The 16,371-nt window shown below is 53.4% G+C and overlaps 1 protein-coding gene across 1 annotated transcript; it reads left to right on the top strand.

Annotated features, from left to right (window-relative positions):
- Positions 1-3,941: 3,941 nt before the first annotated feature.
- On the top strand, positions 3,942-7,991 carry LOC309452044 (SUN domain-containing protein 3-like; the record flags this gene model as incomplete). The annotated part of the gene is made up of 7 exons (XM_082076720.1): positions 3,942-3,996; positions 4,459-4,655; positions 5,229-5,313; positions 5,699-5,814; positions 5,984-6,151; positions 6,662-6,754; positions 7,836-7,991. The coding sequence occupies 7 exons, from the start codon at positions 3,942-3,944 to the stop codon at positions 7,989-7,991; spliced, it is 870 nt and encodes a 289-aa protein (XP_081932846.1).
- Positions 7,992-16,371: the final 8,380 nt, after the last annotated feature.

Here is a 16,371-nt window from a genome sequence, read left to right as displayed (position 1 = left end):
ACTGTATCCCTCTGTCCTGCTCCGTGCCCCATCATTTCTCACTGTATCCCTCTGTCCTGCTCCGTGCCCCATCATTTCTCACTGTATCCCTCTGTCCTGCTCCGTGCCCCATCATTTCTCACTGTATCCCTCTGTCCTGCTCCGTGCCCCATCATTTCTCACTGTATCCCTCTGTCCTGCTCCGTGCCCCATCATTTCTCACTGTATCCCTCTGTCCTGCTCCCTGCCCCATCATTGCTCACTGTATCCCTCTGTCCTGCTCCGTGCCCCATCATTTCTCACTGTATCCCTCTGTCCTGCTCCGTGCCCCATCATTTCTCACTGTATCCCTCTGTCCTGCTCCGTGCCCCATCATTTCTCACTGTATCCCTCTGTCCTGCTCCGTGCCCCATCATTTCTCACTGTATCCCTCTGTCCTGCTCCGTGCCCCATCATTTCTCACTGTATCCCTCTGTCCTGCTCCGTGCCCCATCATTTCTCACTGTATCCCTCTGTCCTGCTCCCTGCCCCATCATTTCTCACTGTATCCCTCTGTCCTGCTCCGTGCCCCATCATTTCTCACTGTATCCCTCTGTCCTGCTCCCTGCCCCATCATTTCTCACTGTATCCCTCTGTCCTGCTCCGTGCCCCATCATTTCTCACTGTATCCCTCTGTCCTGCTCCGTGCCCCATCATTTCTCACTGTATCCCTCTGTCCTGCTCCGTGCCCCATCATTTCTCACTGTATCCCTCTGTCCTGCTCCGTGCCCCATCATTTCTCACTGTATCCCTCTGTCCTGCTCCGTGCCCCATCATTTCTCACTGTATCCCTCTGTCCTGCTCCCTGCCCCATCATTTCTCACTGTATCCCTCTGTCCTGCTCCCTGTGCCTGTTCCTGCCCCTCTTCTTTTTCACTCCCTCTCCATCTTGCTGCTCACGCCAGGATTTTTCCCCAATCTCCATCCTGCCCCCAACCCTTATTGTTGTTTGTCTCTCCTGCTCCCTCTCTGTCTTTCTGCCTGTCTTCCCTTTCCCTGTTCTTCTTTCTCCATCTCTGTCCAGATTACTGCCCCTTTGCCTTCTTGATGTCTTTCTATCCTGTTTGTCTTTCTGTCCTGGTTTTCTTTCTGTCTTCCTTGCCTGTTCCCAGTCCCATCCCCTCTCACTATATCTCCCCTGTCCAGCTGGCTCTGCCTTTTCTTTGTCTTCTCTTCCTCTTTCCTGCTCCTCAGCCCTCTTTTCCTCTTCCTCCAGCTCATTGCTGCATGTTTTCCCTTTCCAGTCTCTTCATTTTGATCTGAACTTTGCTTTGTTTCTCAGTCCCTTTGTTCTGTTCCCTACCTTTCTTTTTGTCTCTCCATCTGTACATCCCCCTCCCTGTCTTTCTCTACCCCCTTCCTGCTTCTCCTCCTCCCCCCTCCCCATCCCTCTGTCCTGCTCCTCAGCGCTGCTGTTTCTTCCTCCCTGTCTCATCAGCTCCTTGTCCCTTTCTGCCTTGATCTCTCCATCTCTCCATCCTTGTCCCTGTGTGTTTCTTTCTCTCTGGGCTCCTCTGTCTTCTCTCTTGTCTCATTTGTCTCTCTCTAGTCCTCTGTCCTTCTCCCCAGCAGCTTCAACGGAATGACCAGGTGTCCGTGCACTCTGGTGTTTCCTCATCCCTGCCCTGGGGAAGATCTGTGTCTGTAGGGCTGGGGATCATTTAGGAGCTGGTCTCCTTGTGCAGACAGCAGAGCTGGGTGCAGCTACAGCAGAGGTTGTTCTCAGCTGCTGCTTATGCAGCTTGTTGGAAGAGCGGCTGTGGTTCTTCTTTGGAAGGGAGGTTTCTTGTTCTGTGCTTACTGCTCCTCGGGACCCTGCACAGGATGGTGTTGGGGTCTGCAGGGACGGGTGGGACCTGCTGTGGTTCCTGGTGAATGTGAACTCAACTTGTCCTGATGGCCTCGAATGAAACCAGACTGACTGTAGGTGGATTTCTTCCCAGATCCTGTTCCAACCTCCGTGCTCAGTGCTAAAGAACAAGAGACCTTGTGCTCTTTTCCAGACGTCAGTGGCTGTGAATCAGCTGAGAACATCCTGCCTTAGGTAACGGGCAGGTGGTCTGTGATCAGGGCTGTGGACTTGAATGGCCGTGCTTTCATGAACGTTTCCTGGTCTTGCCGTTTCAAAGCCCTTCCTTCTCCTGGAAATTTAAGACGGCATTTCTTATTCTGAGGTTCAGACGGGAGTTGGACTTACTGTTGAACGGCTGATATAATGTGCTCCCTGAGGAGCACATCTTGCTGTTTTGTTGTTTTCCAACACCGTCTGACCTTTGGTCAGCAAGAGGAAGAGTGGTTGACAGAGTCTGTTATCTGAGAGCAACGTGTTCCTGTACCTTTCCCTCTTTCTGTGGTGAAGGATTCCTTCCCTTGCAGAGAGGACTGCGAGACCCGCTCCTGTCAGGTGGGACTTTGCCTCCAAACGAGGTGCAGCCTCTTCCATTGTGACATCACCCACTGCCGTTGTGTCACAAAGCAGCATCAGCGCTGAGGTCGGCACAGCAGGGGATGAGACCAGGGGTCTCCCTGCGCCTTGGTCACTCTCGATCTTGAGGGAACTGAGATCGCAGAGTTTCTGGCTCACTCCCGAGCGAGCGAGATGCTTGTTACCTGCACCTCAGCAGGTACCCAGAGACACCCAGAGATGGCTGAACGTCTGAACTGGTATGTTGGGAATATTTTCTGCTCCTTCCCCAGGTGTTTTTTCCACCTCGTCAGCTGGGTGGGTGGAGGGTGGACAGGAGAGGAACACGAGGGCAGCCTGAGAGCTGGGTCTGGAGCTGCTGGAAGGCAGCAGCCGCCTTTCAGTCTCTTCATGAACGCGAGGGCTGGGCCCAGAAAGCCTTTGATCTCTGCAGAATGAGGGACAGGTCCATTTTGGATGGGACAGAGAGAGTCCCAGGGGTGGCCCAGACACAGCCTGCCGCAGTAATTGTGAGAGCTCAGCTCCGTCCTGCATTGTGCTCTGCAGGGTGGGTTCTGTCCCTGAGCCTGCTTGGTTTTCCTCTCCACGGGGACCAGAAGGACACCCCCGTGTCCTCTGTTGGCCGTGGGTCTGACTTGTGTTCCTGACAGAGGAGGTTTCCTTGGGAAACCTGGTCAGCTCCTCACCAGGGCTCTGCCTCAGGAAAGGGGCTCAGGATCCTCTGAGGGGTGCAAGGAGTTCTCTAGGAGAACAAAAGGGGTTGTTTATTCCTGATGAGTGTCGCTGTGAGCCTGTTGAGAGCCTCCTGGAACAGGCAGGAGGAATTTCCCCCTTGCAGAGCGGTGTGTGCTGTGTCTTGGCAGATCAGGCTCAGGGCAGCAGGGCCCAGACACCAGAGTTTCTTTGGCGCTTCCTTGGTGCCCGTTGCTTGCCAGCACACACTGACATTCAGCCACCCTCCCTCTTTCCAGTCTGCATTTGTCTGCAGTTCTGCCAAGAGAAGGGCCAGAGATAACCCGGCTGCTAAAGAAACGCTGCGAGAGGGGAGACACACACCCCCCTGGCAGCTGTTGGACTGTAGGGGCACAGGCTGAACCTTCTCTTGAGAGGGTGGAGAACAGGAGCAGCACAAGTGTCCATCGGACGCTGGGCAGGAGAAACAGGCGTCTGTTATGTCCTTCCATTTCCAGTGAATCCCTCTCCAGCCCCACAGATGTGAAGTGTGGACACAAGTCCTGTTGCAACTCCTGCTCTTAGTCCGGAGTCAACCTTGAGCCCTTTGTCCCTAAGGAAACAATCTTGCCATGACAAATCCCGCACTGGTGCAGCTGGTGACACCTCCAGCAGTGACTGGAGCTGGTGCAGGACCAAGCCAATGCACACGGCAGGAACGCCAGGCTCCAGGGCTGCAGTCCCTGCTGCTGCTCTCCAGTCTGCTGCTGACCTGCACGGGAACCGCCAGCTTCACCAGCCTTTTCTTTATCTGCTCTGCAGGACGATGAAGGCTCTCAAGGCAATGACCCTTGTGCTTCTTCTCGGTCTATGCTCTTTCGGTGAGTCTCTGCAGATCTCCAACCTGAGGACGGTGCTTTAGGAGGCACTCGGGGCTCCATCCTGCCCTGTTCCACTTCCCCCGCTGTGAGCAGAGGGGCTCAGCCAAGAGCAGAAAGTCCCCACAGAGCTGTGCCGGTCCCTGCTCCAGCGGGACGGGTGTGGGTGCGGAAGGGCTGAGTTGCCTTCTCCAGGAGGGCTGAGCCAGTTCCCTTCAGCCCAGGGAGAGGCCGTGGCTGAGCTCTCCTGCCCCAGGGGCTGAGAATCTTCTGCAGGACAAGGAGCACAGTCCAGGGCAGGGAACGTCCGTCTATTGCGGAGCCCGTACGCCATGATGGCCACTGTCAAAGGCAGCAAGAGGAGAGACAACTATGGCACTTGGGAGAGACACAGAAAGGGGAGCGGGCAGGCCGAGGCACAGCCCAGCCTTAGACCGAGTTCTAAGCTCTGGTGTGTTTCCACAGGTGTTTACCACGTGGGACGACTTGGTGCCTTAACCCCCTGGAGCACTGCAGACCTGAGCGAAACCCTGCCCCTGCCAGACCAGCTCCGTAAGCTCCAGGAACAGCTTTATCATCTGCGCTGGAGCGCAAAGGATGTCACTGAGCGGGCTCTGCAGGAAGGACTGAAGCAGGCAAAGCTCCCAGGCGTTACCGGACGGGTAAGGGCACAAGGCAGAAGGATCTGCTCAGGGGTTTTATCCTCCCTCCAGCATGTATCCTACTCCATTCCCTGTCACAGCCAACAGGCTGGTGCTGCTGGAACAAGTGCTGTCATGGCCATGCTCCCTTTTCCTGTTGCTCCACACTTCCTTATGGGGAAGAGAGAGCGTGACGGGAATGCCAGCTGTCTGAGTCGGACCTTCCTCTGTGCCCAGATCTCGGGTCCTCCTCAAGGGAGGGCTGGAAAGAAAGAATGGTCTCAGAGGTCCAGAGTTAAGCCAGGCCTATCTCATGCCCAGAAGGCTTGTCTGTCCGTGCTGCCTGGCCTGGGGCGTCTCCACAGGAACAGCCCCTTCCCGCAGCTCCAGCATTCAGAGCACTGGAGTGACCAGCCCCCCCTTTCTGATCCCGACAATCACAGCAGAGCAAACCTGGGAGGCTTCCAGGCAGTGTGGGCGTTCCCTCCATCTGAAACGGGCCTTGTCCCCGCTCACCTTGGCTGGCCTTGCAGGGAGCTGCTTGCCCCGGTCCTTCTCCTTCCAACAGGCGCTCTCCTTTGTGTTCCCTCCCAGGCTGTGCACGAGATCATTAATCAAGCTTTGGAGAAGCTGGAAGAAATGCAGGTCCCGATGCCGGATTATGCCCTGAAATCAGCAGGTATTGTGAGATTGTACAAACAAACCAGTTCCAAAGCGCCTCCTGTCCCGATTGACAAGATGGGCATTGGAACGTGCCCAGGGGCAGGAGAGAAGGGGCAAGAAGTCAAGGGTCAATTTGTGCCCTATAAGTGACACTGACAGAGCCTGTAACGGGCCAGACCCCATGGGAAGCACAGAAAGGCTGGTTCACAGTCTTGTCTTTTGCCACGGCCAAATCCGACAGTTTGATGACCCCTACCGTGTGTTCCAGAGCGGTCGAGCCAGTAAGAATAAGGGGAACCCACTGTAGGACATGGATGACAACTGAGAAGCCTTTTTCAAGTCAAGAGTGTAATATTCCTCCTGACACTGCCTGATGATCATGCTCATCTTTCAATTTCTAGGGGCAGCCATCATTCATCCCAAGACTTCTCCATCCTTCCGGACTGGCAAAGCAAAGTTCTTCTTTTATTCGCTGCCGGTGATGGATTACATGAGGTCTCCTGAGCTGATTCTGGAGGTAGGAGCACCAAGAAGCAGTAACACAAAGGTTGGGAGAATGAACCACACACGCTGCTCCGAATGTTCTTTCCCCGTCTTTGCTCCTCGAAGCTTCTTTTCCTTCCCCCTTCCCGCATGGACCTGCTCTCCGCCTGTGTCTCCCTGCTGAGTGTTTCTTGTCCTTTCAGCCGGACAATCATCCTGGCAACTGCTGGCCCTTCCCAGGGAGTCAGGGACACGTGTTCATCAAGCTGTCCGTGCCGGTCATTCCCAGAGCCGTCACCATGGCCCATGTCTCAGGGACAGCGTTCCATGGAGAAAGCATCTCCGGAGCTCCCAAGGACTTTGCTGTCTATGTAAGTGATTTCTCTGGAGTCGGGGGCAGGCGGTTGCACAGCATTTCTGAGCAGGGGTTGAAGATGGGTCAAAGAGTCCAGGGGCCCGAAGCTTCCTCCTGGCTCTCAGAACAAACAGGCTCCTTGGAGTCACTCCCTTCCCATTGTATTCCTCTTTTATTCAATGTACCACTCGAAAGGAAGCTTCTGGGGCAAGATGCTACTCCAGGAGGCACAAGGCAAAGGAGCTGGACAGTGCATGGTCCTAAACCTTCTTGTCTTCCAGTCCCAGTGCATTTGTGATCCTCAGGTCACCTCCCTCTCACTGGGAGCGTCTGCTCCTTTTCTGACAGGCAGCCTGGACTCGCTGAGTGGGCAAGTGTGACGTGCTGCCCACCTGCAGCTCTTCGTCTTGTCCTGTGCTCACGGTCCTTGGACTCCGTAGCTGAAATAACCCCGTACTTCACCGGCTGAAGTTCAGTCTCCCGTGGTGCACCAGACGCTCTGTTTTCTCCACCCATCTTTCTGTAGGGCTTCAAGGAAGAACACGAGGAGCAGGGAACGTTCCTGGGACAGTTCACTTTCCTGGCGGCGCTGAATCCCAGTCAGACCTTCCAGCTGAAGGTATGGGGACACAGAGGGAGGAGAACTGCAGGAGAGGAGGAGAAATGCGGCTGCATGGGGAGAGGCTTCCCTGCCAAAGGGTACAGGCAGCCCCGTCCTTGAGCGAGTGCCACGCTGCCTTTCTTCTGCTTTAACTTCCTGGTGGCGGATGGCTGCACTGCCATCTTCTCTTTCATTTTGGGGTTAAACTTCAGTGCTTAGAAGCGCCACAGTTGAAGCTGGAATCAGCTTGACTGTCTGGACCCCAAGTGCACACAAGCGGCCGCATCCCGTAGGATGCAGGACTGCTGGTCTGCCAGTTAGACACAGAAATACTGGGCTTCCTGAGGGTTCTGTTGGTGCTGGCAGTGAGCAGTGACAGGGAGGCCATTCTGTTTCCGTGGCTTTCTGGAGAAGGCAATGAGACATGTTGGGATAAAAGCCATTTTTGAAGCTCCCCATTGGGATTAAAAGGCATTTGGGGGCTCCCCATTGGGATTAAAGGCAGTTTTAAGGTTCCCCATTGAGCCCCATTGACTCCAATTGACCCCCATTGACTCCCATTTGTCCCCATTGACTGCCACTGACGGCCATTGACCCCCATTGACTCCCATTGACCCCCACTGACTCCCATTGATCCCCATTGAAACCGATTGATTCCCATTGACCCTCACTGACCCTCATTGACTCTCATTGATCCCCATTGACTCCCATTGACCCCCATTGACTACCATGGAACCCCATTGACCCCCATTGAGAAATTTGTTGGTTTTGAGTCTTCCCAGAGCAAAAATTGTCAAATTTAAGGTGAAATTTGTCAGTTTTGAGGTGAAATTGTACACCAGCACTGGGTCTTCTGACTGTGGAAGCCTGTGCCCCAAAGCAGGCGAGAGCTTTCCAGTGTATTTGCTGAGGCACCTGGTCGCTGTTGCTTCCTTGGCTGTTCTCATGGCCCAATGAGGGAACATCTGGACCATGACAGGTCAAAAGCCCCGCGGGGCAGCAGGAAGGAAGCTGCTGGTCAAGGCCGTCGCTGCGGCACTTCTGTCAGTGCTCACGGGCCAGAGAGGAAAAGGCGACTCATTTCTTCTTGTCCTTGCAGAACGAGCTCCCTGGGGTCGTGAATTACATCAGGCTGCAAGTGCTGAGCAACTGGGGCCACCCGGACTACACCTGCCTGTACCGGTTCAGGGTGCACGGTGATCCGCCCAAAGACGGGGGAGACACGGCAGTTTCACCTGTCAATAAATTCCATTAATGTTCACCCAGTCGAGTTCCCTTCTGCTTTGCCTGTGATGCTGCCTGGTCCTCCCTGAGCTCACTGGAGCTCCCCATCCTTCTCTCAACCACCAGCTTATGGGAGACTTCAGGAGTGCACAGCAAGATTGTCATTATTAGGGAAAATAAGAAAACTGAGTCACAAACCTGCAGAAAGCCTGACATGCACACACTTGCTGCGACACAGGAACATCAGCAAGGCCCTGCCTGGACACCAGAGATTAAATTAATGGACAGGTTTCCTGTGCAGGAATAAATTATGGATCGACTGAATGGAACCATCTGTTGTTACCTGTTTTCACAAGAGGCACATGGTGCTTCAGCTGCCATCTTTCAGCCTGTTGCCGATGAGAAAATGGAAGTGTGGTTTTTTGTAAGAAGGAAACCTTAATTGGAAAGTTGGTTCATGGACTTTTTTGCCTCTCTGGGCATGTATGGACTTAATAGCCCAGGAACCGTTACAGAGTGATTAGCAAAGCAATCCCAGGACACTTAAAGATCCCATACCCACCCCAGTCTGTCCTTCCTTTTGACCCCAGCTCCCCAAGGCAGGAGCAGGCAGGGCAGTCGTGCGCTCGGGCCGCACCAGGGAGGAGAGAGCAGGACCAGCGCTTGGCAGCCGGGGCTGGGAACAGCAATCTGTGCTCTGAGCTGGGGCTTAGTCCATGTGCAAGCCCAGCACGGGTCCAGATACCAAACTGAGGGTGTCGGTTCACCCTGGTGCCACACACACGGCACCTTCTTCCATCGCCTCCTCCGATGAGCTGTTTTGCAGCCCCTTCCAGCTCAGCCCAGCTCAGACACCTGCACTCTGGCTCAGGGCTGCCTGGGGCTGGTGACCCTCGGGGCAGCAGCAGGAACTGCTCTGACCCTGGTTGTGGGGCTGTCCCTGGGCTGAGCCCTCGGGCCCAGGGCTGCTGAACTGGGCCATGCTGGGGCCCAGGGTGCTGAGGTCAACAGGTCCCCCTGTCGATTTTCTCATAGATACCCACAGGGACCAAAGAGACCATAGAGACCCACAGAGAGCCATAGAGACCCACAGGGACCATAGAGACCCATAGAGACCATAGAGATCCATAGAGACTCATAGAAGCCACAGAGAGCCATAAACACCCATAGGGACCCACAGAGACCATAGAGACCCATAGAGACCCATAGAGATCCATAGAGACCCATAGAGACCCATAGAGATCCGTAGAGACCCATAGAGACCATAGAGACCATAGAGACCCACTCTGCGACTGTTGCTGTTCTCCGTGGGGCAGCGTGGTGCTCAGCAGGCACAGCCAGAGCTGTTCCTGTGCCAGGAGAGGACTTCACACGGAGCCTTGGCTGATGGTGACAGTTCCCACCAGCCGTCCCGCTCTGGAAGGTCGAGGGGACACTGACTGGTTGTCACTTGCCTTGCAGGAACAGGATTGACCAGCAGGAGGGAGGCAGGACCGGAGGGTCCATGAGGTCAGAAAGCACATCAGACAGCTGGTACAGTCATGGTGACAGCAGAGGGAGAACAGAAAGAGATGTAGTGACCTGGCTGGGCCAATGCTGCTGATGTGACACCTGCCACACAAACACAGACACAGATCCATCACCACATGATGGAGAAGGCAGAAGTTAAAACACATGAAGCACCGTGGATCAGCTAGAAACCATCCAGATTACACGTGGGAAGGACGATCTACCTGGTGACAAGAACATCACCTGACAAAGGATGCAACAGGGGAGCACTGGCAAATGAAAGATTAGTTAATTTGGATTAGCAGCTGACCTAACAATATCAAAACTAAATACAAATTCTGGATGGCTCCCTATCAGCATAACAAGACATGTGCAGAAAGAACTGAACAGGAAGAATAAATAAATTGGTATAATATGTGTGAAATGTCAATGGCACAAAAATGCACCCTCCCGGCAGAAACTAAAGCTGCACTATTTTTCTAAAAATGCAGTACATTTATTATAAACATTCAGCCAGGGAAAAGTTGGGGTGACCCTTCCCATTAAAAATGTTTTTATTTCATGTGGCTGTTTGATGGCGTCAGTGTGGAAAGTTTTTCTGTCCCTTTAGTCTCTGTAGACAGACAGAGGCCTCGGTGGGTCCTGAGGAGGCGGGAAAGGTGCCTGGGAGGGAGGAGAGCACGGGGAGATGGGGACAGAGGGGCAGACAGAGCAAAGAGCCGGTGCTGGCACTGAGGACACTGCTGCTGTGCAGGGGCTGCTGGGGTCACAGCCCCAGAGCAGTGACAGACATGAACGGGCCACTGGCTTGTGCTGGTCACAGTATCACACAGTATATGGTCCCTTGTGGAGCAGAAATCCCCCTGCAGCCTCTGGAGCTCCACGCAGGAGCAGGTTCGCCACCACGACGGTCCTTTCTGCACCCCTTGTTCCACCCCACGGGCGTCGGGCTCAGGTCCCACACGATCCAACACGTCCTCACCAACCACCGCTCCCCTTCCCGCCCTTTGGTGTCACACACAGACAGTTGCCCGCAGTCCATGGGCCACCCCTGTGAAACGCCCATGAAATGTCACAACAGCCGTTGAGCTCCTGGAGCCCGTGGCTTTGGGCTCCGTCTGTTCCGTGGCCACTCCGGACAGCACTGGTGTCTGTTCATGGGGTCACGGGCACCAAACCCAGCTCAGGTGGGAACCGAGAGGGTCCCCTTGTGTTCAGGCCCAAAGCGCCACCTGTAGCATCTGCCCACCCCTTTGAGTGCCCAGAGCCTCCTTCCTGGGGCCAAATCCTCATGTTTAGGGTCCCAACGTGTCTTTTATCACCCATGGCCTTTGCTCAGGGCCCACAGCTTCATTTTTAGGTGGGCTTCGTTGCCTGGCAACAACCAACCAGAAGTCTATGGGGAGTCAGTGGACCCAGGACAGCCAATCACATTTGAGGAGGCGGGGTGAGTCATATGACTGATAGGTAACCAGCCAATCAAGCTTTGAGGTCTGCAGGAAAGGCGGTGAGAGTTGAAGGAGCTGAGGAGTGTTCAGGGCCGGGCTGTGCTGGCTGCACCAACCACATCTGGTGGGAGTGCAGTACATAGATGATTGACATGCAGACTGACCCATCACTTGATAGGAGGAGCCAATGGGAAATCCCAGACAGCCAACCAGAGGAAACAGGGCCTCAGGAAAGGCGGAAAATGTGGGGGGGAGTAACGCCTCAGGCAGCCAATCAGAGAGAGCATCACTTCAGAGCAGGGTGGGCCCCAAACCAGGGCAGAGTCACAGCCCAGGCAGCCAATCAGCTGCAGGATCAGCTCAGGGGAGGAGACTGACAGCCGTCCCGACCAATGGTGTCGCAGCCCAGGCTGAGCTTTGCCGTGGCCACCCTGGAGCTGCCCCACGGCTGAGCAGCCCCGGCCCAGCCCTGGGGCCCTTTTTCCTCCCTCTGGGGCCCTGGGGCTGTTGTTGCTGCCTCTGGCTCAGGTGTGCGTGGGCTGCTCTGGCCTTGTTCTCCTGGGCGGGGGAGGGGGCAGGGGGCACTTGCTGGAGAGGAGCTGCTGGGGCTGGAGCTGGAGAGAGCAGGAGAAGGGGAAGCAGCTGGAGGGTGAAGTGCAGGGATCCCCACAGCTGCTGCTGCAGCTGCACAGAGACAGCTGCCCCTCTGGTGAGGAAGAGTCCCTGTGAGCAGCCTCAGCAGAGCAGATCACAAACGTGCCCCGCAGGGTCCGTGTCAGTGAGGAAAATTACTGTACGGCCGTAGAGTGTGTGTGTGTGCGTGTGCGTGTGTGTGTGTGTGTGCGTGCGTGCGTGTGTGTGTGTGTGTGTGTGTGTGTGTGTGTGCGTGTGTGCGTGTGTGTGTGTGTCTGGGAAGCCTCGTGCGGTGAGAGCTGTTGGACACCCGTGTGTTCCTTGGGTGGAGGACGGGCAAGAGACTGGAGCTACAGCAGAGGAAGGGAGGAAAGGACAGACAGACACAGACAGGAGGGCCTGAGCTCCACAATTTGCCTGGCCATGCAGAGAGCTGGAGCTCTGGTGAGTCCTGGGTCATGTCACCTCTTCTGTGTCCCCGTCCCTCCCTGCCCGCTCCCCTTTCCTCCTGCTTCCTCTCCCTCGTTCTGCCACTCTTCCTATTTCTCGGCTGATTCTTCTTCCATCTCTGTCCACATCCCTGTCCCTGTTTCCCTCTTGCTGTTCATAGAGACATAGATGTCACAAATTCACACTCATAGTCACAGAGCCACAGCCACAGAGTCAAAGAATCACAGTCATAGAGTCACAGTCACAGATGTCACAGTCACGGATGTCACAGAGTTACAGTCACAGCCACAGGGTCAGAGTCCCAATCACAGAGTCAGAGTCATAGAGTCACAGAGTCAAAGAGTCACACTTAGAGTCACAGAGACACAGAGTCACAGTCACAGGTTCAGAGACACAGAGTCATAGTTGTGGTCACAGAGTCAGAGTCACATATGTCACAGAGTCACAGGCACAGGTTCAGAGTCACAGAGTCACAGATGACAGAGTCTCAGATGTCACAGAGTCACAGAGTCACGGTCACAGGGTCAGAGTCAGAGAGTCGTAGTTGTGGTCACAGAGTCACCGTCACAGAGTCACATATGTCACAGAGTCACAGTCACAGTCCCAGAATCACAGTGTCACAATCACAGAGACAAAGTCACAGAGTCCCAGTCACACCATCACAGTAAGAATTTCACATTGTCACATAGTAACTGAGTCACAGGGTCACAAACAGAGAGCAGAATCACAAAGTCCCAGAGTCCCAGTCACATAGTCCCAGAGCCCCAGAGCCCCAGATGTCACATAATCACATAGTCACATAGTCACAGGGATACAGTCAAAGAGTCACGGTTACACAGTCACACTCACAGAGTCACAGACAACACAGAGTCACAGACTTCACGGAGTCACAGAGTCACAATCATGGGGTCAGAGTCAAAGAGACATAGTTGTGGTCACAGAGTCACAGTCACAGAGTCACAGATGACACAGAGTCTCAGTCACAAAGTCACAGATGACACAGAGTCACAGATGTCACAGAGTCACAGAGTCACAATCATGGGGTCAGAGTCACAGTCATAGTTGTGGTCACAGAGTCACAGAGTCACATATGTCACAGAGTCACAGTCACAGAGTCACAGTCACAGAGTCACAGTCACAGAAGACACAGAATCACAGATGTCACAGAGACACAGAGTCACAATCACAGGATTAGAATCACAGAGACATAGTTGTGGTCACAGAGTCACAAAGTCACAGAGTCACAATCATGCGGTCAGAGTCACAGAGTCATAGTTATGGTCACAGAGTCACATATGTCACAGAGTCACAGTCACAGGGTCAGAGTCACAGAGTCACAGTCACAGAGTCACAGATGACACAGAGTCACAGATGTCGCAGATTCACAGTGTCACAATCATGGGGTCAGAGTCACAGAGTCATAGTTGTAGTCACAGAGTCACAGTCACAGTCACCTGCTGATCGTCAACCGTCAGCAGTCCTACAACAGAAGGGTCATCTGAAAGACCAGGCAAATCAGACAGCTGTTCAATTTTCTCAGTGTCCACAGCTGCTGTACCAAATGCCCACCTATACCCTTTTGGGTCCTTAAAATGCCCTCTCCTGAGGTAGTCTATGCCAAGGATGCACGGAGCATCTGGACCAGTCACAATGGGATGCCTTTGCCAGTTTTTTCCAGTTAGGCTCATTTCAGCCTCTACAACAGTCAGTTCCTGGGATCCCCCAGTCACTCCAACTATATTGATGGATTGTGTTCCTTTATAATTAGAAGGAATTATTGTGCACCGAGCACCAGTGTCCACTAAAGCTTTGTACTCCTGGGGGTGTGTTGTACCAGGCCATCGTATTTGTACAGTCCAATAAACTCTGTTATCCCTTTCCTCCACCTGGTTGGAGGCAGGGCACCTCTAATTTCTGTTTTGCACAGTCTCTGGGTGTGAATTAGAGGTTCCTTCAAGAGCATCAGAATCTCTTCTGCTCCTTTTGTAAACTGGAGCAGCCACCTTCCTAGGAGTTTTTCCTTTGATCTCACGTACTCGTTCCTGAAGTTCTGAGGTAGGTCTTCCATGCCACTTATTCATGTTTTCTCCTTGCTCATGTAGGAAGAACCACAGTGAACCTCTTTTTGTGGGCTGCCTCTGTCCTCTCTCTCGAGACTGGAAACACCTTTTCCTAACAGCTGAAACACAGGTTTGTGCAGGTCGTGAATGGTATGTGTCTTCTCTGAGTTCTTTGATTTCTTGCAATAGCTTTTCAAACCGGTCATCAGATTTTTCACAGTTTCTCCACAGCAGAGACACAAGCCCATAGAGAACCAGCAAGGCTGTCCTCAAAGTTCCGGAGCTGCTCAATCACTTCAATAATACAAAATATACAAACCCAATCTTGAAAGTCTCAGCAACTGCAGAGCCGGCACCCAAAGTCCTGGATTAGACTCTGCAGCCAACCGGAGCTGGATTCAGTCTCTCACTAGGCCTCAGTTCGCAGGGACGACTTGCAAGGTCCTCTCCTAATGTCGGTCATAAGCAGAAGGGAAAAGGCAAAAAAAGGGACGAGATCCTCGTGATCTCCCACTTTTATATGAAGTATTCACGTGAATGGAATGTTATACACAGTTGGTCAGTTTCTTGGTCACTTGTTTCTCGTCGCCCCTCTCGCGAGATGTCCATCCGTGCTTATCAATAAGTTTGCATTCCATTGCTATATTTACCAAAACATGTGTCTGGTGCTCCAGGAAAATGCAGCTAATATGAAAGCTTTAGCTGACAGGCAAATTCACTAAAAGAGTAACTTGTTTTAAAAAACAACAGGACAAGTCGTTAGCAGTGCAGGTCAGAGCGGCTTCCAATCATCTCCTTCTTTAGAAGTGCTGTTTCGTCTTAAGCTTTCAGACTTTTTTTCTAATTTTTGGTGCATGCTTTCTTCTACCTCTCCCAAAATCACTGAGTCGTGTATGAACTAGTGGCACATCATGCTGGGGGATGGTGGGGACACGTTGGCCTTCCACTTAGGGTGGTGTAGATGTTGAGACTTTGGGATTTTCTTCTTTTCCTGTGCTGACATAGGACATGAAAAGAATGCCTACTTTTTCCAAGGATTTGTCTGCTCCCTAGGCTGAAACCAAACTGCATGGAGGGGGGAAGAAGTGTGCTAGGGGAGCAAAAGGAGATGGAGAGCTTGCAAGGACCTTGTTAGGGTCCACTCAGCGATGGACTCGTGATGGTTCATTTACGTTCTTCTCGAGGCACAAAATTAAGGCATCTGAAACGCCAAGGGCTTAGAATGCAATCAAACAGTGTTACTTTATTATTTTGCCCGTAAAGCGGCACGTGATAGCGAGAGAGTAAGAAAACAGGAAAGGAAAAAGAAACAGGGAAAGAAGAAGGCAAAGAGGGGAATGAGGACTGGTTTACCAGCAGATGAGTTCCAAAGGTGTCCGTCCCTCTGGGGTCCAGTCCCGTGGAGTCCTGCCGGTCCTCCATGGTGGTTTGGGATCCTCTGGTGGGGAGATCTCAATGACGTCCAGTCAGGAACCATCTTTATACTTCTTCACCCCCCCTCGCTCCCATTGTTTCAGGCCAATCTCCACCTTTGGTTCTCAATCCGGGCTTAACTGTGCAGGCTCGAAAAGTCTTTGCCTCTCTTGCCAGCGCTTGTCTGCGCCTGCGTGGCCTGCACTCAGGGCTATCTCTCTGGTCCATTGGGTGACCTCAGGACCCTTGGCCAGCTTCTGGGCATGCTCTTTTTTGTTGTCCTTTGTTCGAGGGAGCGGGTGAGGGACAAGGTGTGACTGAGGCTGCAGGTAAGAATCCATCTTCTGGACGGCAGCGATTGTCCCTGGGTCAGAGAGACCCATCTAACAACCCCTTTTAGGAGGTGGGGGCTAGCTTGGCTGAAGCAGCAGGCAAACTCCACACAGCAGCCATTGTTAGCAGTAGCCTTCCAGGCTGGAGACCCCTGTGCAACACAATGCTTCTCCTCAGGCCTCTGTCTAAGTCACTGTCAGTCTGTGCTGGATGGCGATGTTCAGGCAGATCCTGGTTTTGGACCGACTCTTACAGACCTGGAGCAGATTCTGAGAGTTTGCTGTTCCAGAAAGGTTTGGCTGGTGCAGCAGCTGAGAGGAAATGGCCAGCTATGATGGGTCCCCAGAGCGATGCTTTGGGACCGGTGGCACGTGCATCTCCCTAACCAGGCAGTAGAATGCACTTTGGGCCCGGTAGAAGGAAGGTGGCAGAGGCAATGCATTGGAGAGCTGGCAGGATGAAACTGGGAGTTGGATGAGGCCACCTCCTTTAGCAAGTGAGTCAGTGAACAGCTCACAAGTACTGTAAAAGCGCACCTTGGGAGAACCCTGGTTGTCACTAAAGG

The sequence above is a fragment of the Streptopelia decaocto genome (genome assembly GCF_964273445.1).
Source record: "Streptopelia decaocto genome assembly, contig: HAP1_SCAFFOLD_147, whole genome shotgun sequence".
NCBI lineage: Eukaryota > Metazoa > Chordata > Aves > Columbiformes > Columbidae > Streptopelia > Streptopelia decaocto.
Note: the sequence above shows the minus strand (reverse complement) of the source record. Positions and strands in the feature narration are given on the sequence as shown.